We start from the raw sequence: 25915 nt of genomic DNA, 5'->3' as shown, positions 1-25915 counted from the left end.
TATCCATTTTTGTGTTCTTTAATCTCCTTTTCCTCTTGTTTAGGTTAGTTAGGTTATAAGTGAGGTACACTCAGTTAATAAGTTTATAATAAAATATAATTGTTAAGAAAATTGAGCCTACAACCCCCTGAGAATGATTTTGTGAGGTTGAAAGGACCAGACAAACTCCATTTTGAAAAAGAAATCTTCTTGGCTTAGGGTTGGCTTTATTAAATCCTGTGTACAGATAGCTCTAGGATTCAAAGTTTGGACTGGCTGAACCATACCATAATCATTGTTTACAATAAACAAAAAGTTCTTGGATTAAAGGTGAGTGTTAGGACTGAATCATATCAAAGAAGAAATGGGTTTTTATAGTTCACAATCTCAGGATTCACAATGGGATCAAATATCTTGTAACATTTCCTCCTGTGTGTATTTTTGGCATCTTTGACAAATATCAGATGGCTGTAATTACATGTCAATGATAGTGATGGTTAATTCTCTCTCTCTCTCTCTCTCTCTCTCTCTCTCTCTCTCTCTCTCTCTCTCTCTCTCTCTCTCTCTCTCTGTGTGTGTGTGTGTGTGTGTGTGTGTGTGTGTACTTGAATGCAGAGGTACATGCCAGGAAGTCAATTTGGAGGTCAGAAGACAGCTTTCTGGTGTAGGTTCTCTCACCATTTAGTTCCTGAAAACTCTTCAGATTTCAAGCTTGGTAATGAACACTTTATATCAACGGATCCACCTCGCTGGGCCTTATAATTATTTTTTAAGTTAAACTAAATTTATATACATATACAATCTGCTGTAAACATTCTTTTAAATTTTTCTTAATTCATTCTGATATTTCTTCCCTTGCTGTGCTACTTTAGTATTAAGACTTCAGTTCTCATGCAGTGCTTATGCCACCACACCCGGTTTATTGATAAAATTGTTTTTTTTAAGAGTTGTGGAGGACTAGACTACACTGTGGGAAGCACTTGGACCTACAAATTTAGGCACAGCTCTTGGGATTTTGTATGTAAACTATAAGCATTTGAAAGCTTTAGAGCCAGCGGGAGAGTCTCACTGAAGGTAGCTTTTGAGAAAGACTGATGCAAAAAGTGGGGTATTTATGAGTCCAGGAGATACACTCAGAATCGGGTTCATCGGTCTGCGAAGGGTAATTGCGATCGCCTCGGAAACCACTCTGGAGACTGCACTCTATCTTGAGGTGCAGGTCGGGGTGCATTCTGGCATGTCCATTCCTGACCTTCATTTTCCCAGAACGCAGACTTGGTCCTCCCGCTTCTCCGAGTCTCTTCTGAGCTTGTCATTCACACGAGTGTAGCCAATCACCACCTAAGACGTAAGCACCAATGAATACACAGACTCACAGGAAGAGAGGCGGGCCTGCAGGTGCAAACGATCCAATCACTGGTGCCAACGGCGGACGCTTCAGAAGGCAATTGTTTGCGATCGGGCTTTCTTAAGATGGCCGCGGCTGAGGACGGTTGTCGTCTAGAAAGCGCTCCTGGAAATGGGCGGCGGCTCCACCTAGGGATTCCAGAAGCAGTGTTTGTGGTAAGAGACCCTGTTTCTAGGCATCTTGATCTCAGGTTGAAGATTTCGTTCCTGTCATTACCCAGGCCTGGGATGTTGGGAGGAGCTGAGCTAAAAGATCCCGGAGGGAATGTTAGGCCGGTTGCCTCAGCTTGCGGGGAATGGCTTCGAAGAATGGTAGCCCTACCAGGGTCCAGAAGAGGGAGCAGGGAGGAGGATTGGGGAGCAGGAGCCGGATGCAAGGCAGGTTGGGGCGTGGCGCCCTTTGGGACAGTCCAATTGCTGCCAGTTATCGTCTACTGTTGCTTGCAAGAAAAAAAAAAGCGGTTATTGAGCACAAGCCAGCTGAGATGCTGGAAACGTAGATAGATGGACACTTAGTAGAGTGAGTAGGCAGAACAGCTGTTAGTAAGGTGTGGTTACTGAGTGGCACCTAGTCAGATTGAACAAGGGCATGGTCCGTGTTCTTGGAAATGGAACCAGACTGCCCAGAAAGTAGATGTTAGCAGGAACGTGAAATCTGTGTGTGTTCTTGCTTTACGAATTGAAGCCTTTTACAGTCATTAGATGTCTCAGTATTTCATATTTGCCTTTAGCTATACTAGTCAAGTAATTTGATAGACAAGAAATTGTATGCAGTTGTGAGAATTGTGGGGAAATGCATTTGAAAGGTTTCATATAACATGGAGACCAACCCAAATTCAGAGAGAAGGTAGAAGTTGTATATATTTTTTCATTTATTTGTACTGAAGTACTACTATATCTTAGTCGAATTTTCCTTGTCCTTTTGGGTTGCACCAACAATTATATATACTCTGTCTTATGGCTTACATTCTTCGAAAGGCATTTAAAAAAACTTAAATCACATTTTATTGCTTGTTTCTTTTTTGTTTGCTTTTTTTGCTTTTGTTTTTGTTTTTCGAGACAGGGTTTCTCTGTATAGCCTTGGCTGTCCTGGACTCTCTTTGTAGACAGTGTTGGCCTTGAGCTCACAGAGATTCGCTTGCCTCTGCCTTCCCAGTGCTGGGATTAAAGGCGTGCACCATCCACCCAGTTTAAATCACATTATAAATAAAATTTTATATTGTATATTTTAATGTGCTGGTGTAATAATTTTTCTGTGTATTCTCTGTGCTGTGCTTTCAAAAATATTTTTCAAGTGATCTTTACATGAAATATTTTCTGAGATTTAGAAATTTTCTTAAAAATTTTGCAAAATTTTAGGAGGGAGTTGTTCTCACTTTATAAATATAGTTGATGAAACTGAGAAACAGAGCATATAAATGAAGTATACAGAATTTGTATTTGAGCAGTCACGAGGCCTTCAGAACCTCTTTGATCATGCTACTTAGAGGTGAGGAAATTATTTTGTGCCTTTTCTCCTGATCCTACCACAATGCCAATGCCTAATACATAAGATTTTGTGTGTGTGTGTGTGTGTGTTTGTGTATACATAATGTTTATATAGTAATTATATATACACATACATAGTAGTCAGATAGAGGTAACTTCAGAAATTACAAACTTTATCTGAGGGCTTTATACTCTTATCCTAAAATATGCTTTATTTATTTTATTATTTATTTTTTTGAGACAGAGCCTCACACTGTAGCCCAGGTTGGCCTAGAACTCATTCTTTACTTTCTTTCTTTTTTTGAGACAGGGTTTCTCTGTGTAGCCCTGGCTGTCCTGGACTCTCTCTGTAGACCAGGCTGACCTCAAATCCACAGAGATCCGCCTGCCTCTGCCTCTCAAGTGCTGGGATTAAAGGTGTGTGCCACCATTCTCTGTACTTTCCAAGTGTTGTGATTAAAGACACACTGTGACACGTGGCTCCTCTAAACTTTTATGGTTAAATTTTATATCAAGATGTAATAAGCAGACCAAACTTTATATAACTATCTTGATGTTCTAAAACTACTGCGAGTGGCATGATAGTGTAACAACATGAACTTCTACATTAGAGAGTATTTGAATCCTGCCAGGCTTCTCACTTGCTGCTTCGTCTTGAGTATATATGAAGGACAGTGTTTATGGAGCTATTATGAAAAATAAAAATGTGTTCAATATAATTAAAGTAGTAAGAAAAAGATATTTGTCACACAGTTTTCTCAATTCTTTACTGACTAGGACACATGAGTAGACAGTGTGTTTCATTGCTAGTAATTTTCATATTTACTACTAGGGCCACGAGGATTGTATATAAAGCAGGCAAGGTCATTTGTCTCTAAATTAAAAACGGAAGACTAGCTGGACATTGGTGGTGCACGCCTTTAATCCCAGCACTTGGGAGGCAGAGGCAGGTGGATCACTGTGAATTCAAGGCCAGCCTGGTCTACAGAGTGAGTCCAGGACAGCCAAGGCTACACAGAGAGACTCTGTCTTGAAAAACAAAACAAAACAGAACAAAACAAACAAACAAAACACCAAACCAAACCAAAAAAAAAAAAAAACCCAAAACCAAAAACCAGAAAAATAAAGAAGAATTAATTAGCTGCATAGTACATGTGAACTGACCAAAATGGTCTTTAACTTATTTTTGTCTACATAATATACAGGCTATTGTGTAGCCCAGGCTGACCCAAATTTGTTAAATATCCGAGGCTGGACTTGAATTTTGGGTCTTTATGCTTCTACTTCCTGAGAGTTTGGGATTATAGGCCTATGCCATCATCATGTCAGCTTATCTTTAACTTTTCTTCTGGCAGTACTGGGGATGATTTAGTACCTCTTGTCTTATAGGCAAGTGGTATACCACTGAGCTCCATCTTCAGCCATCTTTAACTTTTTATAATTATGTTTTAAATTAAGAACAAGCCTTTGGAGAAATTAGTTCTGTCCAGTGGCGTCTCACTGGGCCTATTAGCCACACTTAAGGGTAGGTTTCATGCACATAAGTAGATGGTCAACACAAGATGAATTCAATGGTGTTTTTGTATACTTTTTGTCTCATATTGCTTTGAGCATATTTTTCCTCTTACTGGCCTTTTGGATGTTTTCATTTTTTGTGTTCGTCATTTCAGATTTTGTGGTTTTATTGGTTTGTGTGTGTTTTTTCATTTCTGTTTTTAAAGTTATGCATTTTTTTGCCTGTTTTCTAAAGAGAGAGGGAAAGAGTATGGAGTTGAGGAGTTGGGAGAGGGGAAACTGAAATATATTTTATGAAAAAGTTTTTTAAAAAAAAATTAAAACAAGTCTTTGAAAAAACAAAACCTGTTCTTTTACATTTTATAAACAAAGTAGTGAAAATCAGATTTGTGATAATAAATGTATTTATTTATTTATTTATTTGTTTGTTTTCGAGACAGGGTCTCTCTCTGTAGCCTTGGCTAGCCTGGATTCACTCTGTAGACCAGGCTGTCCTCAAACTCACAGAGATCCACCTGCCTCTGCCTCCCGAGTGCTGGGATTACAGGCGTGCGCCACTGTGCCTATTGTGATACCAATTAAAAATTTTGTGATATCACATTTTATATTAAAGGAAGATGTAGACTCTTTCATGAAGCAGCCTGGGAATGAAACTGCAGATACAGTGTTAAAGAAGCTGGATGAACAATACCAGAAATATAAGTTTATGGAACTCAACCTTGCTCAAAAAAAAAGGAGGTAATCAAAACAATTTCTACATTTAAAAAACTTATTATAATTATTAGTGAATATAAGTTGTACAAGGCAATGAATTTTACTCTGATATATTTATACATGCAAATATTGTGCTTGGATCATATTAATCTTCCCTGATGTCAACCACCTTCTGCTTTATTTTATTCTGGTATATTTTGTTTAACATAATGACCTATAGTTCTGTTAATGATGTTGCAGATGATATATTTTCATTCTTACTAATTGTTGTATAATGTTCCATTTCCACATACGCCATGCACACATACCTTTTTATCCATTCGTCTGTTGTTCTTGCTTATTATAAATAGTGCCAAAATGAATATTACTATGCCCACAACTCTTGCATGGTTATTTTATATTCTTTGTATATGCACTCAGGAATAATACAGTTGAATCAAGTAGTTTTTTTAGTTATGTGTACATGTGGATGTGTGCATGCTTACATGTGTGCAGGTTCATACATGTCATCTCACAAGCATAGGCTCAAATGTGCCATAGTGCATGTGTGGAGGTCAGAGAACAACTTTCTAGAGTCCTATTCTGCCACTTTGTTGAGGAAGAGTCTCTCTTGCTATTTCTGGCACTTTTTGTACTCCATACTACTGACCTGTAAGGCTCTGGGCAGTTCCCCTGTCTCCTGAGCCGTTCTGATCTTGCCATGCTGAGATTACAGATGCCAGCCACTGCATCCTGTTACTTTGTAAGTTTCAGAGATTGAATTCAAGTTGTTAGGCTTGCTCATTAGCAAGGGCTTTTACCTTCTGGAGCCATTTCTCTGGCCTCATTTTTATGTTTCTGAGGAGCATTCGTATTGTTTTACATAAAAGGTATTATAATTTACATTATATAAGGTAACATTATGTTTACATTATATAATATTATATAAGGTACCTTTTTCTGTATATTCTTGCTAGTGATGCTAATTAATTTTGAGATGGTCTCATGTACTGCATGCTGGTCTCAAATTTGCTATGTAGCAAAGGATGGATGACCTTGAGTTCTTGATCCTTCTGCCTCCACCTCCCAAGTGTTGGAGTTATAGGTGTGTACCATAATGCCTGGTTTTTATTATTTCTGCCATACTGGGTAATTGAACATAGGGCCTCATGTGTACTAGGCAAGTGCTCTACCTTTGGGTTATATTGCTAGTCCTTTTTATTTTTTTTATTTTGAAATAGGTTCTTAAATTGCCCAGCTAGGTATTGAACTTTGAATCTTTCTGTCTCTGCCTCCCACGTATCTGGAAAGACAGGCCTGTATCAGCAGGAATAGTCTGATGTTTTTGATAATAGCTATTCTTATTCTTGTGAGATACAATCTCCGTAGTTTCAATTTGCATTTCTATGATGCCTAAAGATGTTGAACATTTTCTTCATACATTTATTAGTCATTTGATATGTTGGGAACAAGCAAAGGAAACTTGTTATAAGTACTACCATTTCATTTTCAGACTCCATTTAACCATAGGGAGAAACTAAGTTCAATGTCCCAGCCCCTAGGGGAGCTGGAGACTTCCCAATAACTGAATAGCTTTTGTTGTAAAAAGACAGTTGTCTGAATCCAGCCATCCCAGGAACAATTATTTAGGAAACAGTTGTCTGAGTCCAGACATCTTAAGGACAGCCTCTCCATCGTCCTGGCAGGGTCAAACTAAGTTCGTATTCTCAGGCCCAGGAACCCACTACTACCCTGATTGATGGAAACTTCCTTGTCAACCCCTTATGTCAAAATATGACTAGACAGTGGTACCGTGCCCCTGCTCCCCCTTGCTTTATATGCTGTACAATGTCTATTCAGGCTTGCAGTTCAGTTCCCAAGTCTGTTCTGTGGCCCTGATCTATCAGAAGCAGCTTGATTACATTTTTGTCATCTGTATTAACCTGGTGTTTGATTTAAGTGAACTCCACAACAGGTTCTTCAAATCATTACCAACCTAGTTGTTGAGTTATTTTTTTCTTTTGGTTACGTTTTTTTACTTCTTTACATATTTATAGATATTAATACACTGCTAGGTGAATAGAGGGCAAATATATACCCTCCCATACTTGTGAGTCTACTGATTGGTTTATTTGCTGTGCAGAGCTTTTAAATTTGATAAAATTTCATTTTTCAATTCTATATTTTGAGCTACTGAGATCCTATTGAAAAATTATAGCCTGTGTTAGTATCTTGAAATATTTCCCTCGTGTTCTTCTGTAGTAGTTTTCAATATCTAGTGTTACTTCAAGGTTTTTGATATATTTTGAATTTTTTTATTTGTACACTGTGATGGGGGATATAGTTTTAGTTTTTTATATGTGGACATTCAATTTTCCTACACTATTTTTTGAAGAGGCTGTAATTTTTCTATTAGATGTTCTTGGCATCTTTGTTGAGATAGTTTTAGCTATATGAGTTTATTTCTTGGTCCTTTGTTTTATACCAGTGGTGTACTTGTCTTTTTTTTTCCTGTTACTTTGAATTTTTTTTTGTTATCATTCATACAACGTTGCTCTTTTTGTTCAAGGTTACTTTGGTCATTTGGAGTTTCATATGAAATTTAGGATTATAATTTCTATTTCTGTGAAAAATGTCATTGGAATTTTGGTGCAGTTTGCATTGAATATAGAGGGTATTTTTGATAATATGACCACTTTTACAGTATTTGCCCATCCATGAACATGGAGTATCTAGTATCTTCATTTCCTTTGTTTAGTATTTTATAATTTTCAATGTAGAATCATTTCACCTTGTTGGTCAGGTTTCTGTTGTTTGTCTCAGTGTGTTTTGTTTCTTTGTGGCTATTGTGAATGGGATTGTTTTCCTGATTTCTTTCTTAGTGAATTTTTGTTTTATAGAAAATCTATTGATTTTTGTCTAATTTGTTTACCAGTTCATTTGTCTAACTATTAATCAAAATCTTGTTTATTGCTGAGATCAAAGTTCCTTGTTTTCAGGGTCAGATAGATGTTGACTTTTCAATTGTAAGAATCTTTTGGTAGAGACTTTGGGATTCTCTAGGTATAGAATCATATCATCTACAAGAAGGGTTAATTTGATTCCTTCCTTTTTTATTTGAGTTCTATTTATTTCTTTTGTAGGCTAAAATTTAAAGCACTGTATTGAGGGAGAGTGGCAAGAGTAGATAGACATCTCTGTCTTTTTCTTGATGGCCCATGGTTGTCATCTTTGTCATCTTTGCATGAAGTGGGAGCTCAGTATTTGTATGTCTCAGCTTCACAGCTTGACCCTTTCTTTGCCTCTGGAGATCATATATATGTCCATATCCTTTTCTACCTTGTATCTATGATAGGGTAAGTAATAATTCACACTGGGTGATTCTGAGGGCATCTAGATAAGTGTATACACTGTAACAAGTGCATACGTAGAGAAGATGTCCCTGTGCTTTACCTGATACTTAGCTTATTATACTGTACATGTGCTGAGTATACATACTTAGAAAAGCCCCATACAGTACTACAAAGGTGGTTGATGGTTTCAAATTTGGGATTTAATTTATTTGGAAACATGTTTTAACAATTAGCTATAAAATTAATCTATTTTACATGAAAGGTTATAACCAAATGCAGAGCCTGTGAACTACTTCTGCAAAATTTGGCCTGTTCTAGTAATATTAACAATAGAGAGTTGGACATATGAAGTAAGGCTTTTTACACTATATATTATACATTTACTTAGTGTTATATCTTATTTTTTAATTTAAAAGCTGTTTAATATATGAATGATTTGCCTGCCTGTATCTGTACAGCATGTGCATGTCTGGTGCTTGTGGCGGTCAGAACTGATGTCAGATATATAAGTGGGTTATGGATGGTTGTGAGCCACCATATGGGTGCTGAGAATTGAATCTGGGTCCTCTGAAAGAACAACAGTTGCCCTAAACCACTTTGTAATCTCTTTGTAGTCTCTCAAATATTTTAGTGTAATGCTTTTGTTTTTACTATTCTCTATGTGGTTTATTGAATATACTTTTAAAAAAATATTTATTTATTTATTATGTATACAGTGTTTTGACTGCATATACCCCTGCAGGCCAGAAGAGGGCACCAGATCTCATTATAGGTGGTTGTGAGCCACCATGTGGTTGCTGGGACTTGAACTCAGGACCTTTCTAAGAACAAGCAGTGCTCTTAACCACTGAGCCATCTCTCCAGCCCCCTGAATATACTTTTAAAAGCAGTATTTATCATCTCTTATATCTAAAACATTTAAATAAATTTTATGGAATATCATAACTTTATATTTGTAAATAGTTTTTAAGGACATATTAGTTGAAAATTGCAAGGCTAGTGAGATAGCCATGACGTTTATTTTTGCCTGTAAAATACTATGTTAACCTTTTTTTTCCTTCCTCATAGACTGAAAGGTCAGATTCCTGAAATTAAACAGACTTTGGAAATTCTGAAATACATGCAGAAGAAAAAAGTAAGTGTATTTTTGTTTGTAAGTATAAGCCAATCAGATCACTGCTGTTTCATTTGTGCTGTGGGATTCACCCTGCCTTTTTGAGCATATGGAGTAACGTTAAAAATAGTATACTTCAACCTGGCATGGTGGTGTACACCTTTAATTCCAGTACTCAGGGAGGCAGAGGCAGGTGGATCACTATGAGTTCAAGGTCAGCCAAGATTATACAGAGAAACCCTGTCTTGAAAAAACCCAGAAGAAAAAAGAAAAAAAAGTATATAGTTCTGTGGATGTCTCCTAAAATCAAGCTTAATTCTAAGCTCCTCACTTAGATTACTTGTATATAAAATTTTATTTAGAAATGATTTTAGGTGTTTTTAAAATGTCTTATTTTGAGGTAGCAACATCTAAGATTTTTATTTATTTTATTTTTTGGGTGTGCTACTGGCATACTGGCTTCATAGAAGAAGTTTCTGTTTCTGTGTTTTTGTGGGCGGGGGCTTTTTGTTTTCGCTTTGAATAGTTTGCGAAGGATTGCTATAGATCTTCTTTGGATGCTTGATATAATTCTTCTGTGAATCCTTCTGGTCTGGAGTTTTTTTTTTTAGCTGGAAGGCTTTTTGTTACTATGTCACCTCATTTTTTAGTGGCTTGTTTAGGTCATTGACTTTTTGGTTTAATTTTGTTGGTTTGGCTGAATCTACTCATCCATTTCTTTTAGGTTTTCCAGCTTAATGGAGTACAGGTTTCAAAAAATATTCCTTCACAATATTCTACATTTCTTTGGTGTCTGTTGTAATGTTTCCCTGCTCATTTCTGATTCTCTTAATTTGGATCCGTCTTTCTTTCTTTTGGTTAGTTGGGCCAAGGATATTTAAGTTTTCTTTATCTTCTCAAAGAATCACATCTTAGATTTGTTGATTCTTTATATTGTTTTCTTTGTTTCTATTTAGTTGATTTCTGCTCTGATTTTTATTATTTTTTTGCTGCTGATTGGGTTTGGATTTGGTTTGTTCTTTTTCCAACTTTTTGAGTTGCATCATTAAGCCATTTATATGTGCCCATTCTGATTTTTTAATGTAGGCTCTTAGAACTGTAAATTTCCCTCCTAGGTCTGCTTTTAGTGTGTCTCAAGAGATTTTAGAAAAAGCTTCTGCCAGTTGTGGTGGTGCTCACTTGCAAACCCAGTACTACAGAGGCAGGTGGGTCTCTGTGAGTTCAAGGCCAGCCTGGTCTACAGAGTGAGTCCAGGACAGCCAGGGTTGCACAGTGAAACTCTTGTCTAGAAAAACCAAAAATAAATAAATAAATGAATGAGTGAGTGAATGAATGAAAGAAAAAAGAAAACTTCCCTGTGCTGCTGAGTAGAATGTGTATTCTTTGGCATTTTGGTATAATATTATGTTAGGTCTATTTGATGTATGATGCCAATTAATTTTGATGTTTCTTTGTTTTTTGTCTAGATGACCTATCAGAGAAAGTGGGGTATTGAAATCACCTACTGTTAGTGGATTGATGTTAACCTGTGTCTTTAAATTCAGTAGTAGATTTTTAAAAATGAAATTGGGTGCCCTAGAGTTTGCATATACATTTAGGATAGTAATATCTTCTTGGTTAATTGTTCCTTTGATTACAATGATCTGTCACGCCTTATCTCTTCTGATTAATTTTAGTTTGAAGTCAGTTTTGTCAAATATTAGAGTAGTGACATCTGCTTGCTTCCTGGTCCCATTTGATTGGAGTATGTTTGTTTATCTTTTTGTTCTAAAGCCTTGCCTATATTTAAAGCTAAGATGTGTTTTTTTTAAAACTTAATCATAATCTTCATAGCTGTAAGGGACTATTGTTTCCTTATTTTATGGATGAGGAACTTGAGGCATAGATAAATAGTGACATGCTAAATTTACACAGCTAGTACATAGCTGAATCACAGTCCATACCCAGTCATTTGGTGATAATAGCATTCATTTCTTTTACAACTAAGTTTTTGTGATGATACTGTTTTAAATGTCTTGGGATCAGGTGTGGGATCCTTCCTTTATAACTTTGATATCAACTTGGCCTGTTTGTGGTACTGTCATTTTTTCTAAAGGAGTCCACCAATTCCATGGAGACCAGATTCTTACTGGCAGATAACCTGTACTGCAAAGCTTCAGTTCCTCCTACTGATAAAGTGTGCCTGTGGTTGGGGGTAAGTAAATGTTAAAGCCACAGCCAATATATTTGTAAACCAATATTTTCTGACCAGGAAAACTTTTTTCTTCTTAATGTGCAATATCTTTATCTCTCTTTGATTTTAGAAAGAATGTAGCTGTTGAGTTCAAGTACTCCTTATTTGAAACTGACTGGAATTAGGAATGTTTTGAAGACTAAACATGCTTAAAGTTTTTCCCAGTCAACACAAAATTGACCAGACCTACTCTTCTAGCTTTGTGTTTGTTGGGGTTGGGGGGGACATAAACTCAGGGCTTTGAGTATTCTGGGAAAGTACTCTGCCATGGATCCACATTCCTCAGCCCTTTTGTGTTGGTTTTAAGACAAGATCTCGTATGTAGCCCAGCCTGTTCTTCGACTCATAGCCCTTCTGCCTTTGCTTACCAAATGCTGAGATTGCAGGCATGCCACCACGTATAGGCTCAATTTTCTTAACAATTATATTTTATTACGAACTTATTAACCAAGAGCACGTCACTTATAACCTGACTAACCTAAACAGTAGGAAAAGGAGATTAAAGAATACAATAATGAAGCCATAAGGATATCAGTTCTGAGGAATGATTCTCCTGACGTAATCAGCAGGATTTCTTCTGCTGGAACCTGGAGCAACCAGAACCTGGAACCTCAGCTGGAGCCCAGGAGGGAGCCCCGAAGCCTTCCCTCGAGCGGTTCTCTCTAGGAGCAATGAACAGCCAGAACTATCCCAAGTCTCCAAAGGCCCCTGCCTCTTGTTTTTGGCTCACATTTATACTTCCTCTCAGAATTTGTTCAAGGATGTTTTTCAGCTGCTTAATAACCAATCTCCCCCACATGGTGGTTTGACTTCTAAGGGGATAAACCTCACCTGCTCTCTCACAAGTCTTTTTCTCATCCCCCACTTGTGATCTAAACAAAAAACATGTTTATCTCTCCTTCAACCATGCCCAACTCTTTTCCAGTTAATGTTTTGTCTTTTTAAAATGCAGCAGAAGGAAGAGAGTGAGGAGAGGGTGTTGCTCATTTGGTAATGTTACTGCTTTACAAGAATGACAGCCTGAGTTCAGTACTCAGAATTCGCATAAAAAATGCAAGACATTGTGTGTTTGTGATCCTATCCTTTGGGATTCAGAGACAGGAGGATCCCTAGGATTCCCTGGCCTGTTAGTCTACCCCAATTAGTGAGGTCAGAGCTAATGAGAGACCCTATTTTAAATGATGGGCAATCTTCCTGAGGATGACCTAAGGCTGTGCATACAAACATATTCCTATAAAAAACATGTACCAGAAGGAGGAACAGAAGTGAAATAGTACTGTTTTCATTCTGATAAATGTTTCTTGTCCATAAGAGTGTAATAGTTTAAGAGATCCCTGTAATTTAAGGAGAAAACGATTATAAAAATTTTTGCTTTATATATATGCATATATTTTAGGTGCTTGCGTCTGTGCTTGCACCACATGCATGCCTGGTGCTAATGGAGCCCAGAAGAGGGCATTAGATCACCTGGAAATAAGAGATGGTTGTGAGTTGTTATGTGGGTGCTAGGAATTAAAACCTGTCCCTCTGGAAGAGCAGCTAGTGCTCTTAACAACTGAGCCATCTCCCCAGCCACTAGAATCTCTTCTTTTTCAACCTTGCTTTCCTTAGTCCCCTGACCTAGCTAAACATAGGTTTTTGTTGTTGTTGTGTTGTTTTGTTTTACTTTAGGCAAGCTCTCAATGAAAGTAGCAAGTGTATACTTCATACTTCTTCCTGCTTATCCATATCTCCTTATTGGAGGGATTTTCCGCTGCTGCTATTTCAAGAGATGTTCTAGTGCTGTGAACAGTGGACCACTTAACAGCTTTACCATATAGTTCATCTACTCAGGTTTTGTTAGTTGAGTTCATTTAAGTTTGTCCATTTATATTTTGTTCTACAACTATAATTTCCTGTTTGTTTAGTCTTAGTTCTGTGTTTAAAAGGAAAGAGTCACTGTTTATCACTTAGGCTTTTTTTTCCTTTAAAAATTTTTTTTTTAACATTCTCTGAACATTTCACACATGTTGCCCCAGCCTCTTGACTTTTTTTTTCTCGAGACAGGGTTTCTCTATGTAACCTTGGCTCTTCTAGACTCAGTTTGTAGACCAGGCTGGCCTTGAACTCACAGTGACCTGCCTGCCTCTGCCTCCTGAGTGCTGGGATTAAAGGCGTGCACCACCACACCCAGCTCTTATTGACTTCTTGTGTGTGTGTGTGTGTGTGTGTGTGTGTGTGTGTGTGTGTGTGTGTGTGTTTTGTCATCATTAGTAGCCCTCTGATTTCAATTAGTGTTGACCATAGATGGATGGGTATGCATCTGCTGACACATGGGTAATCTACCAATGGCAGCATCTGTGAGAAAAATGACTCTCCCTTAGCCTTCAAATGTTGATAGTTCCTCATATGGGGAGTTGGGCATCTGAAGCTCCTCCTTTATTCATGCTAGATATTAACTGGATTGATCTTGTATAGGCAACCATGGCTACTGTGAGTTGATTTGCACGTCAGCCATTTCATGTCCAGAAGACAGCTTTTCACAGTTCTCTTATTTCTGCCCACATCAGTGATGTTCCTTGAGCCTTAGATTGGAGGAGGTTGATGTAGAAAACCTATCTATGGCTGAGCACTCACAGTATTTATTTTGAACACTGACCAGTTATGAGTCTCTATATTAATCACTACCCACTGCAAAAAGAAGCTCCTCTGACCGAGATTGAGAGCAGCGCAAATATGCCTAAATAAAATATTAAGAAACCAGTGTGACATGACTGTTTAGTGAAACAGCAGCAGTAAGCTCCACCTAGGGCTGGCCTGTGATTTCCCCAGACATGAGCTACAAAAGCTTTTCCCCCTTTAAAGTATTGAAAATATACCTGAATGTGTCAATGTGGAATGGTAGAATGACTGTTTATATTTAGTTTTTCTGTGGCCATTTGGTTTTTAAAATTCAAGTGTTTTATTTCAAGAAAGATGATTTCTTTTGTGTGTATCTGAATGTGATTTTGGTTCTATTCTGTTATTTGCGAAAATAATAATATTCATATGTTGGATTTTTTTGTTTTTAATATCTGTTACATTCTTTATTTTAGTCTTTTTCATTATATGTGATTTCCTTTGGCAGCTTTTCCATAACTTTTTGTTTGTCCTTGTACTAATTCAATTTTGTTTCTTTCACTCTTCTTTTTTTTTTTCTTTCTTTCTTTCTTTCTTTTTTTTTTTTTTTTTTTTTGTTTTTTTTTGTTTTTTGAGACAGGGTTTCTCTGTGTAGCCTTGGCTGTCCTGGACTCACTTTGTAGACCAGGCTGGCCTCGAACTCACAGTGATCCGCCTGCCTCTGCCTCCCGAGTGCTGGGATTAAAGGCGTGCGCCACCTCGCCCAGCTCACTCTTCTTTTTTAAAGAAAGATTTATTTTTATTTAATGTCTATGAGTGTTTTGCCTACATTTCTGTATGTGCATCATTTGTATGTCTGGTACTCATGGAGACCAGAAGAGGGTATTGGATCTCCTGGAGCTGGAGTTACAGGTAATTAGTTTTGAGTGGGTGATTATAACTGAATCAGGGTCCTCTGGCTAACAGAGTATGAGGGGTATATACTCTTAATTCCTGAGCCATCTCTCCAGCTCCTTTTTTTTTTTAAACTTTCATCACTATTTTCATTTTCTTTCCTTTTTCCAGCTTTTATTCATCTTTGTTTTATGTGTCTTACTTGAATACTTGAATTCAAGTTTCTCCCATAGACTACCATCTCCCACAGCAAATAGTAAATAGACTCTTATCTGGTCATTAAGAACAAAAACCTTTCAGTCATCTTTGACTCTTCTAACTTACTCTGTTAGCCAGGTCCTTATCAAACCTTCTAAATAAACTGAGAAGCTAACCATTTCTTGCCCTTTTTGCTGTTATTTCCCTGCTCTGTGCCATCTTTGTGGCCATGACTATGCAAGTAATGTATGTATATGTTTTGTATAGCTTCCATTCTAAGGTAGTACCAACTTGGTAGCTTAACGACAGAACTTGGTTGTCTTTTGTGGTTCTAGAAGCAAGAAGTCTGAGATCAGCCTTGGAATCAGGCTCATTTTTCCCCTAAGGGCTGTGAGGGAAAAAATCTCTTTAGTGATCTCTGCCTTTATGTGTCCTTTATGACCTCTGTACATATGTGTTCAGAATTTTCCTATTTATATTAACACATGTGAATGTTGTAATTTTAACTTGGTTACCTTTGTAAAGAAAGTATATGTTCAAATATTTTTTGAATTAATTTTTGTGTCTGAAGTACTGAAGGTTAAGACTTGATCATGTTTTTTTTTTTTTGTGGGAGAAAGACACTGCTTAATCCATAATATATTTTGTTTCTGCATAGAGTAAGTACCAGAGGTTAGAACTTCAGTATATCTTTTGATAGGCACAGTTCAATTCAAATTAACATCTTAATTCATTTTCTTGCTTTTGTCCCTGTATTCCAAACGCCCTTTTAAGCATAAAGGGCAAAGCTATCCATTAAGATCTGTTTGGGAATGACACTGAGATTCTATCTTACACCCATCAGAACGGCTAAGATCAAAAACTCAAGTGACACCACATGCTGGCGAGGATGTGGAGAGAGAGGAACACTCCTTCATTGCTGGTGGGAATGCAAACTAGTACAACCACTTTGGAAATCTATCTGGCGCTTTCTTAGAAAACTGGGAATAGTTCTTCCTCAAGACCCAGCTTTTCCACTACTTGGAATATACCCGAAGATGCTGTAGCACACAACAGGGACACACGCTCAACCATGTTCATAGCTGCTTTATTCATATTAGCCAGAACATGGAAACAGCCTAAGTGTCCCTCAGTAGAAGAATGGATAAAGAAACTGTGGTACATTTACACTATGGAATACTATTCAATTAAAAACAAAGAAATTCTGAAATTTGTGGACAAATGGATGGAACTAGAAATGATCATAATGAGTGAGTTCACCCAGAAACAAAAAGAGACAAATGGTATATACTCACTTATATCGAGACACTAGTCCAAGGGGTATGTCCCATGAAAAACTTTACTTACCAGGAAAGTGGGTCAGAGGGGAGGACATCCTATTGAGACTTTAGGTGAAAGAAGCATGGGAGAATGGGGAAATAGAAGGATCCAGAGGGTCCTGGAAACCTACAAGAAGAACATTATGACGGGCGGATCTGGGTCCTGGGGTTCTGCTCAAACTATGGCACCAGCCAGGGAAAATATAGGCAGTAAACTTCGAACTCCTACCCAGACCTAGCTGATGGACAGGACACTCTCCACCGTTGAATGGAGAGTGAGGTCTGACTTTCATACAAACTCTGGTGCCCCATTTCTGACCACGTCCCCTGGATGGGGAGACCTGGTGGCACTCAGAGGAAGGATAACAGGTCACCAAGAAGAGACTCGATACCCTATGAGCATATACAGGGGGAGGAGGTCCCCCTCAGTCACAGTCATAGGGGAGGAGAGTAAGGGGAAAATGGGAGGGAGGGAGGAATGGGAAGATACAAGGGATGGGCTAACAATTGAGATGTAATATGAACAAATTAATAAAAAAAAGATCTGTTTGGAGCCAGGCATGGTGGATTCCACCTTTGATCCCAGCACTCAGGAGGCAGAGGCAGGAGGATCGCTTTGAGTTCGAGGCAATCCTGGTCTACAAAGTGAGTCCAGGATAGCCAGGGCTACATATAGAAAAATCCTGTCTTGAAAAAACCAACCAACCAACCAAAAAACAAAAACAAAAACCCAAACAAACAAAAAGCCAGGCATGGTGATGCACAACTGTAATCCCAGCACTCAGGAGGCAGAGGCAAGCAGATCTCTGTGAGTTCGAGGCCAGCCTGGTCTACAAAGTGAATTCAGGACAGCCAGGGCTACATAGAGAAAGCCTGCCTGGATAAAACCAAAAGCCCGCCACTAACAACAAAATTAAGTATATTACAAAAGGACTTGTGTGACTCCATTTATCAAAAGTTGAAATACAGACAAACTACATTGTTAGAGAAATCAGGAAAATGATTACTTTTGGGGTGAGAGTGTTGGGGAAAACTAGAAGTGTATACAGGAATCATTTGCTGTATTGATCTGTTTCTCTGCCTGAGTACTGTTTCCATAGATCTCTGGGAAAATGCAAACCTCTTGCAGGCTTTAAACAATGAATAATTTTTATTTTGTGGTACTAGGGTTGAACTGAGGGACTTATGGCTGCTAAGCAGTGTGTTTGTATATCTGATCTACACCAACCCCTTTATTTTGATTAAACACTTTTATAGGGTACAGTGTGGTAATTCAGTATGTATATGCAATGTGTAATGGTCTACTAAGGGCAGTTAAAATTTCCATCTTTTTACTTACTATGCATTTGGAGTCTTTAAGCTCTTCTTTGTAGTATTTTATCAACTATATAATAGGGCTCAGGCATCATGGCAGTGTATATAATTTCAGCATTTAGTAGGCTAATTGCTTTAAGTTAGCTATAGGATAAGACTTTTGCTTCAACATCCCACCTCCAAATATATAGAAATAATAGAGTGTTGTGAACTGTAGTTAACATACTAGAACTGTGCTTTACTTATACCAAATCTCTTCAATCTCCTACCTCCAAACCATGAAATACATGTTTTTAAGAAGCATCTACATAAAGAGATCTAGCTTGCTCTATTTGTCTTTTGTGTCTGACTTAAAACTGCTGTCTTTCAGTTAGTGTACTGATTGTTATTTATTTTACTTGGGGTTCTCATATCTATTGTGTGCCACATTGCTTTCGTGTGTAAAGGTCTCCAATCATCTCTTTGAAGATACTGTCTTTCTTTTTAACACTTAAGAGGAGTGGTGGTGCACGCCTTTAATCCCAGCACTCTGGCGGCAGCGACGTGAGGCCAGCCTGGTCTATAGAGTGAGTTCCAGGACAGCCAGGGCTATACAGAGAAACCCTGTCTTGAAAAACCAAAAAAAAAGTGTACAGTTTCAGTTTCATAGCCTTTAGTGTGTTCATAGTTGTGCAATCATCACCTCTTTCTATTTCCTGAACATTTTATTTATCTCATGGAGAAACTCCATGTTTTTATTTATTCTACATCTTTCTGCTACCTCTTTTTCTCTGGCATCCACTGTATTTGACCTTTGGAGAATACAGTGGATTTGGAGAAGCAGTAGCAACTACCAATTTACTTCTTTCTCTGTGTACCAACTTCATTTCTTTTTAAAAAAGATTTATTTATTATGTTTACAGTGCTCTGCCTCTAAGAGGCATCAGATCACATTATAGATGGTTGTGAGCCACCATGTGGTTGCTTGGAATTGAACTCAGGACCTCTCGAAGAGCAGACAGTGCTCTTAACCTCTGAGCCATCTCTCCAGCCCTCTACTTCATTTTTTTATTGCCCAAAATACCCTGTTGTGTGTATAAACCCCATCTCAATTATCATTATCAACTAATAGATATTTGGTTTATCTCTCCTTTTTGGCTATTGTGAATAAGTTTTTGTGCCAACATATATTTTGAGTGTTTTTGAGTTATGTATATTTCCTGGGTTTTAATGTTTGCTTGCTTGCTTCCCTTTTTGTTGTTGATTTTGTTTTTGAAACAGTGTCTTTCTTTGTAGTCCTGGCTTTCCTAGAACTTGCTATGTAGATCAGGCTGACTTCAGACTCACAGAGATTCTCTTGCTTCTTCCTCCAAAGTGCTGATAGTGAAGGCATGATCCATTATGTCCAGCCTATTAACATTGGTTTTGGTTTTGTTTGTTTGTTTGGGTTACTGCTGCTTGTTTATTTGACATTCAATAACTACCTTTACAGCTACCCATCTTCTTATACAACATAGGGCCTTGCTAGACAAGTGTTTTGCCAAGGAACCCCATTCTCCATCCCTGTTTGTTGTTGTTTTGTTTTGTTTGTTTGTTTGTTTGTTTGTTAGAGACAAACTTCCCATGTGGCCCAGGCTGGCCTTGACCTCCTACTCTTCTTGCTTCAGAATCTCAAGTGCTGGGTTAATGCATTTTGCTTTATGCTTCTTTCTTTCTTTCTTTCTTTTTCTTTTTCTTTTTTCTGTTCTTTTCTTTTCTTTTTTTTTTTTTTTTGAGAGATTGTTATGTATCCCAGGCTTGTAACAAACTATGTAGCTGAGGATGACCATGAACTCCTGACTCTTTTTGCCTCTGCCTCCTGAGTACTGGCATTACAGATGTGAGTTTTTCTGTTTGTTTATCTTTCCTGACATAAACTTACTATATACCACAGACTGGCCTTTAACTTACCTTCCTGCATTCCAAGATTATAGCCACCAATCTCTGTCTATGCTAAGCTTTAATACTTGTTTGACAGTTAACACATTTACATTTAATTTAAAAGGTACAGAAGTCTTATTATGATTTTCTCTTCTTTTAACTGAATTATATATCACAGACTGGGTAGTTTTAAAAAGAATTGAGATCTATTTGATATATATGGAAACAGGGAAGTTCAAGAGGATGCAAGCATCTGATAAGGGCCACAGGTTGTATCATAATATGGGAGAGAAAACCACCTAGTGAGACAGTAAACATACTAGCTTAGCGCTCTCTTTTTACAAAGCTACGAATGCCATCAAATGTCATCAAAATCTGATTATTTTCCAAAGACCCTACTTCCAAATATCACTAGTATATCAACCCTGACTTTTCATTCTGGAAGAAAAACATTAAATCTATCCTGAGAAGGCCTGTTTCTCATGAGTGCAGTGTACCCACCTTTTAAGTAATCAACAGTCTATTTCTTGATATTCTTCAAGAAAAATTTATACATACATAGGTAAGACCATATCCATCTGCCTTTCTGCAGAAATGGTAATGCACACTATTCTGTCTTTTGCCCATTTCATTTCATAATGTGCATTGTGGTTTTGTGTATTGATACCACATTTTCTATATACCTGTAATTCAGGGGCCTGTAACTTTTCTGTAAAGGGTTAAAGAATATTTTCTGTTTTTCAGGCTACATGGTCTTTGTCTTATGCTCTGCTGTGGCAAAGATTAAGACAGCAGACTGGTTTGGTCCAAGGGCTGTAGTTTGCAGACACTTGCCCTAACCTAGAGATTGTTAAGTAATTGTCATGACTTCTTTTCTTCAGGCTAATGTAATGCTTGAATATGATATTGATGAAGCTCAGGCATTGTTGGAAAAGAATTTATCAACTGCCACAAAGAATCTTGATTCTCTTGAGGAAGACCTTGACTTTCTTCGAGATCAATTTACTACTACAGAAGTCAGTATCCTTTTAATAAATAAAGGAAGAAGGAGTTTTTTTTTAATTCTTAAATTGCTTCCATGGGAAGAATGACTTTATTTTTAAATAAATGTGAAGTTAGAGATTACATAAGATAACAGCTATTTTTTAAAAAAAATTTTATTATTAATTTATTCATATTACATCTCGATTGTTAGCCCTTCCCTTGTTTCCTCCTATTCTTCCCTCCCTCCCACTTCCCCTTTTCCCCCTCCCCTATGTCTGTGATTGAGGGAGAGATCCTTCCCCTATATATGCTCTTAGAATATCGAGTCTCTTCTTGGTAACTTGCTATCATTCCTCTGGGTGCTGCCAGGCCTCCCAGTCCAGGGGACATGGTCAGAAAAGGGGCACCAGAGTTCGTGTGAGAGTCAGATCTCACGATAACAGCTATTTTTTATTTGAAGTTTAAAAAGTTTAAAGATGAAATAATGAATTGGAAATGTATAGATGTGGACAGCAGGTTCACAGTGGTGAATAAGTTTTTTCATATATTTTATTAAGATACCTTTATAATGGAATAGTTTAATTTTACAAACATTTAAAAAAGTTTTGTAAATTAGGTGCAGTGGCCCATGCTTGTAATCAGTCCTAGCACTTCAGAGTATTATGAATTTGAGGCTACACAGTGAGACCTTGTCTGTAAAAAGTCTTTGCAATTTTTGCAGGTGTGCTAAGCCATATGAATCATGAAAATGAGTAGAGGGAAAAAGGGTATCAATGTCTTCTCTATTAAAACTGCATATATAAAACAGATCCATGAAAAAAAAATAAAACAGATCCATGATAACTAAATTAGCAGTAGTAAAGAAGTCCATGTATTCGGCATCAAGGTAATTTTAAAGTTTGGGAATGAAAGATGTATTCTGTTGTTACATCAGGGAATGCTTTTTTAAAAGGGAGATAAAACTTAGGCTGTTTGGAAATAAAATATAGAATTTAGAGGAGAACCTTTTTTCTCCTCCTCCTCCTCCTCCCCCTCCCTCTCCTCCTCCTCTTCCTCTCCTCCTCCTCCTCCTCCTCCTCCTCCTCCTCCTCTTCTTCTTCTTCTTCTTCTTTTTTTTTTTTTTGGTTTTATCCAGGCAAGCTTTCTCTGTGTAGCTTTGGCTGTCCTGGACTCACTCTGTAGATCAGGCTGCCTCCTGAGTGCTGGGATTAAAGGCGTGTGCCACCACTGCCCGACTTCTCTATTATTTCCTTTTTCTGTTCCTGTGATAAAACAATCTGACCAAAAGCAACCTAGGGGAGGAAAGGATTTATTTGGTGTGTACTTCCAGGTTACAGTTTATCTCGGAGGAAAGTCTGAGCAAGAATTTGAAGCTGAAACCATGTAGGATCACTGCTTGTTGGCTGTCCCACAGTGCTACCCACAGTAGCTGGATCCAACAATCAAGATTATCCCACACAGGCATGTCACAGACCAGATTGATTGATGACTCTAGGCTGTGTCAAGGAAACAAGGTGATAGCTAAAGCTGACTGGGACACTCTGCTTTGTCTCTTCTTTGGGTCTCTCTGTGTAGCCTTGGCTATCCTGGACTCACTTTGTAGACCAGGCTGGCCTTGAACTCACAGTGATCCACCTGCCTCTGCCTCCCGAGTGCTGGTGCCACCACACCTGGCCTCTCTTTATGTCTCTTCTTTCTGTTGCTGACACATTAAAGAAAAACATCTGGGTGTCATTCTTTATACTTCTTTTTTCCTAACAACCAAGAGTGATTCGGTCATGTCAGCTTTTCCCCATGAGGCTTTCTGTACTATGATGTTACTTGGTTTTGGTGCTACAGAACCTGCACATAGTAGATCTGTTCTTTACAGCATCTCCAGCATGAATTTACTAAGTCACCCATGTTTTTGTCCTCTGCTTATGATATTCAATTATTAGCTTCTGTATATAATATATGCATGCAGGCAGTCTTGACTGCCTCCCACTAGTCTCATTTCATACAAATGTCATTATTTGCAATGATTTCCGTTAACAGGTTCTTCTCTAGAATATTGCAAATTTCAAATAACTAGTTGTTTTATTCACTTCTAAAATGTCCCAGGCCTTTTATGTTTTCTTTTGTTCTTCATTTGTTTCTCCTCCCTGGAATGATTTCCCTTCATTTACTTGGAGATACTCCTTTATTCTTCATATGTCAGTTTAAACATTAGAGCATTCCTCAATATTTTCTAATCCTGTCAGAGTGGATTTTTTTTCCTACCTTGCAAGATAGTACTTTGTTTTCCTGGCTTAACCCTGAGCTCTTCAAATATAGGAGCTGCAGTCTTCCCCAACATGTAGCATGTAGTAGGAAAGTTCTTGAGTAAGGAAAAATAGTTTTTTTTTTTTTTTTGAGGCTTGGTGCGGGGATATCCTATGACTAGAGATGCAAATACTTGATTTAACAGTGAAATCCCTAGGACCTAGTTGGAGGTGAGGGTTACTGTTAATTGAGAGAGAAAAATGAGATTTAATGGAAAAGTCATCCAAATTTGATATCATACTATATAAATTGGAAAAGTTAGAAATGGTAGACATTAGAATATGTACTAATGAATCTAAACTCCATGAAGGAAGGGACAGTGCTGTACACTACAGCTTTAGATACTTAGGAGTTTGGGGTTGGAGTCTGGTTTGAGCCCATGAGCTCCAAGACAGCCTGGGAAATACCGTAAGATGCTGTCTCAAAAATTACTGAGAGTATCTAGCACATATTAAGTATAGTACCATAGTTGACTAGATATGCTAAGCAATTAATAATTGGGAGTCTTGGTTTTGGTGGAAGTTAATTCCAGAATTTTCTTAGCAATTGATTGTATAGCATCATGGCTGCCAACAGTAGTTGCTACTAGTGTCTTTGTGTGATGTCTGTGTCTTTGTTTTACTTTATGAGTGAATTGTAATATTATTTGTTATCTTTAGAATTATATTTGCATTTTCTTTGACAATTCTTGCAGATATGGCCAGGGTTTATAATTGGGATGTAAAAAGAAGAAACAAAGATGATTCTACCAAGAACAAAGCATAACACTGGCAATTGAAAATGTAGTTCAGGTTTCCAAACATGTTAAATAAGCCAATGTTTATCTTTAAAGATTGATGTAACTTTGAGTGATTTTTTTTTTCACAGCAAGAATAATTAAAACTTTAAAAACACCATTTTATTTATTTATGAAAACAAAATTACTTTCAAATATTTTATGAAATTAACAGTATTTTTTTCATATTTCCCTACAAGGTACTGCTGCTTATGTTGTAGTTTATGTGTTATAAGACAACTCTTAACTGAAATGGCCGAAAACTGTGAGGAATGCTATGGAGGCTGCTGAATGCTGGTCACCAGCACAGTTTACTTTTTCTTTACTGATTGATGTTACTCTCTCTTGATGTGGTGAACCTTTTAGAGGCAGGGAAGACAGACAGTTCCAACATTTGTAAGCCTGCTCTTCTTTAGTAGGACACTACCATCCTCTGTGGCTGTTGTGTTTCTGTAAAGAGGCTTTCATGCATTTCTGCTTAACCAGTAGATTTTCTGATACTCTGAACTTTTCAGAAACTGATTATTTGCTTTCCTACCTAGTATGAGGGCTGTTGACATACACAAAACTTTGACCCCAAATAAGTGCACTGTGTCTTTGCAATGCCAGTATAAGGGAGACTTGATCAATGTGAGACAGCACTACCCATTCAAAACTTTAAGCTAAGGTAATTTTATATTACTTAACAGTTCTCCAAAGCATCTTGAACAGGAATATAAACATAAATGGTAATCTGCATTGGTTGAAAAGAGTTGTAAGCTTTTTTACTCATCATAAATTGCATAGGAAGGATAAAAATCTCTGGAAAGCCATTGGTACTGTGGTAAAAGTACATGCATGTTATTCCATCTCTGTGTAGTAAAAAGTATACTTGTACAGTGTTTTGTACTTGTATTTCATGTTATTAAAGCAATGATATTCAGACAGTTGCCTGACACTTTTTTCTTTTTTTTCCTGACACTTTTTTCATGTTACTCTTTGTCTTAATCTGTATAGGTTTCTGGCAAATACCATAAATCAGGCCAAACAAGCATTTACGTTACATGAGTATACAGACTTATAAGTCCAATTGAAGTGCAAGGGCAGAGCCCTCATGATGTGCTCATTTTTCACAGTTCTGCCACATCCTAATACCTTGGGGTGTTAGGCCTTATGTTTTAATATGAGAAGAAACATTTTTTTCTTTTCTTTTTTTTAATATTTGGAAAAAACAATAGAAAAATCCCTTTGGAAAGAATATGCAAATACAATTTTAATCTAAAATATATCAAACTTTCTTTTTTATTATTACCTTTTTTGGATAATATATTTTGATCATGTTTTTCCCTTTTGTCAACTCTTCCCAGACTTTCTTGATTTAGTTTTTCTTCTATACATTTTTAAAATTTTAGAATTTGCAGTTGTAAGTACTATTTTTCCACACTGTAATAATTATATTGGTATAGGATGTCACTATAAATACAGGAATAGTGTTTCTCTTCTGTAAACAATTATTTTGTCTTATACCTATAAATATTTAAATATGAATTTGTAGGTGATGTCAAGAATGTGAAGAAAAAAAACTTTATGATAATAAATTTTAAGATACAAATTAAGTTAATATTCAACAAATATTTAATGTTTCATGAACACTGTTAGATATTTAATTTTACCTCGCTAAATCATTTCTTTCATAATTATATGCAGTTTTAAATAATATAATCATCTAGATATAACATGATATCATCAGACTTAATAAAAAGCACAATATACTGAGTGAGACTATATGGGCTGAAGATTGACTATGAAACTCGATGTGCAACTTGAGTTTAACTGTTTTCTTTTATAAAATGTTAATATGTGAGAAACATT

General features: G+C 37.1%; 1 protein-coding gene across 1 annotated transcript; it reads left to right on the top strand.

The window, feature by feature from the left end:
- The first annotated feature begins 1383 nt into the window (after nt 1–1383).
- Nucleotides 1384–24988, top strand: VBP1 (VHL binding protein 1). Its single transcript, XM_084788661.1, has 6 exons — nt 1384–1542; nt 5003–5127; nt 9504–9570; nt 11645–11743; nt 20886–21024; nt 23984–24988. Exons 1-6 carry the CDS (start codon nt 1453–1455, stop codon nt 24052–24054), a joined length of 591 nt encoding a protein of 196 aa, XP_084644787.1. The 5' UTR covers nt 1384–1452; the 3' UTR covers nt 24055–24988.
- The last annotated feature ends 927 nt before the right edge of the window (nt 24989–25915 follow it).

This window comes from Acomys minous (genome assembly GCF_964271855.1).
Source record: "Acomys minous genome assembly, chromosome: 7".
Classification (NCBI taxonomy): Eukaryota; Metazoa; Chordata; class Mammalia; order Rodentia; family Muridae; genus Acomys; species Acomys minous.
This window is presented reverse-complemented; position numbering and strand designations above follow the sequence as displayed.

Excerpts from the sequence above, each read along its gene's own strand:
- VBP1 (XM_084788661.1), top strand. The coding sequence starts at position 1,453 with ATGGCCGCGGCTGAGGACGGTTGTCGTCTAGAAAGCGCTCCTGGAAAT. Across the intron at positions 1,543-5,002 it reads TTCCAGAAGCAGTGTTTGTG|GAAGATGTAGACTCTTTCAT; the intron begins GTAAGAGACCCT and ends TTTATATTAAAG. Across the intron at positions 21,025-23,983 it reads ATTTACTACTACAGAAGTCA|ATATGGCCAGGGTTTATAAT; the intron begins GTATCCTTTTAA and ends CAATTCTTGCAG.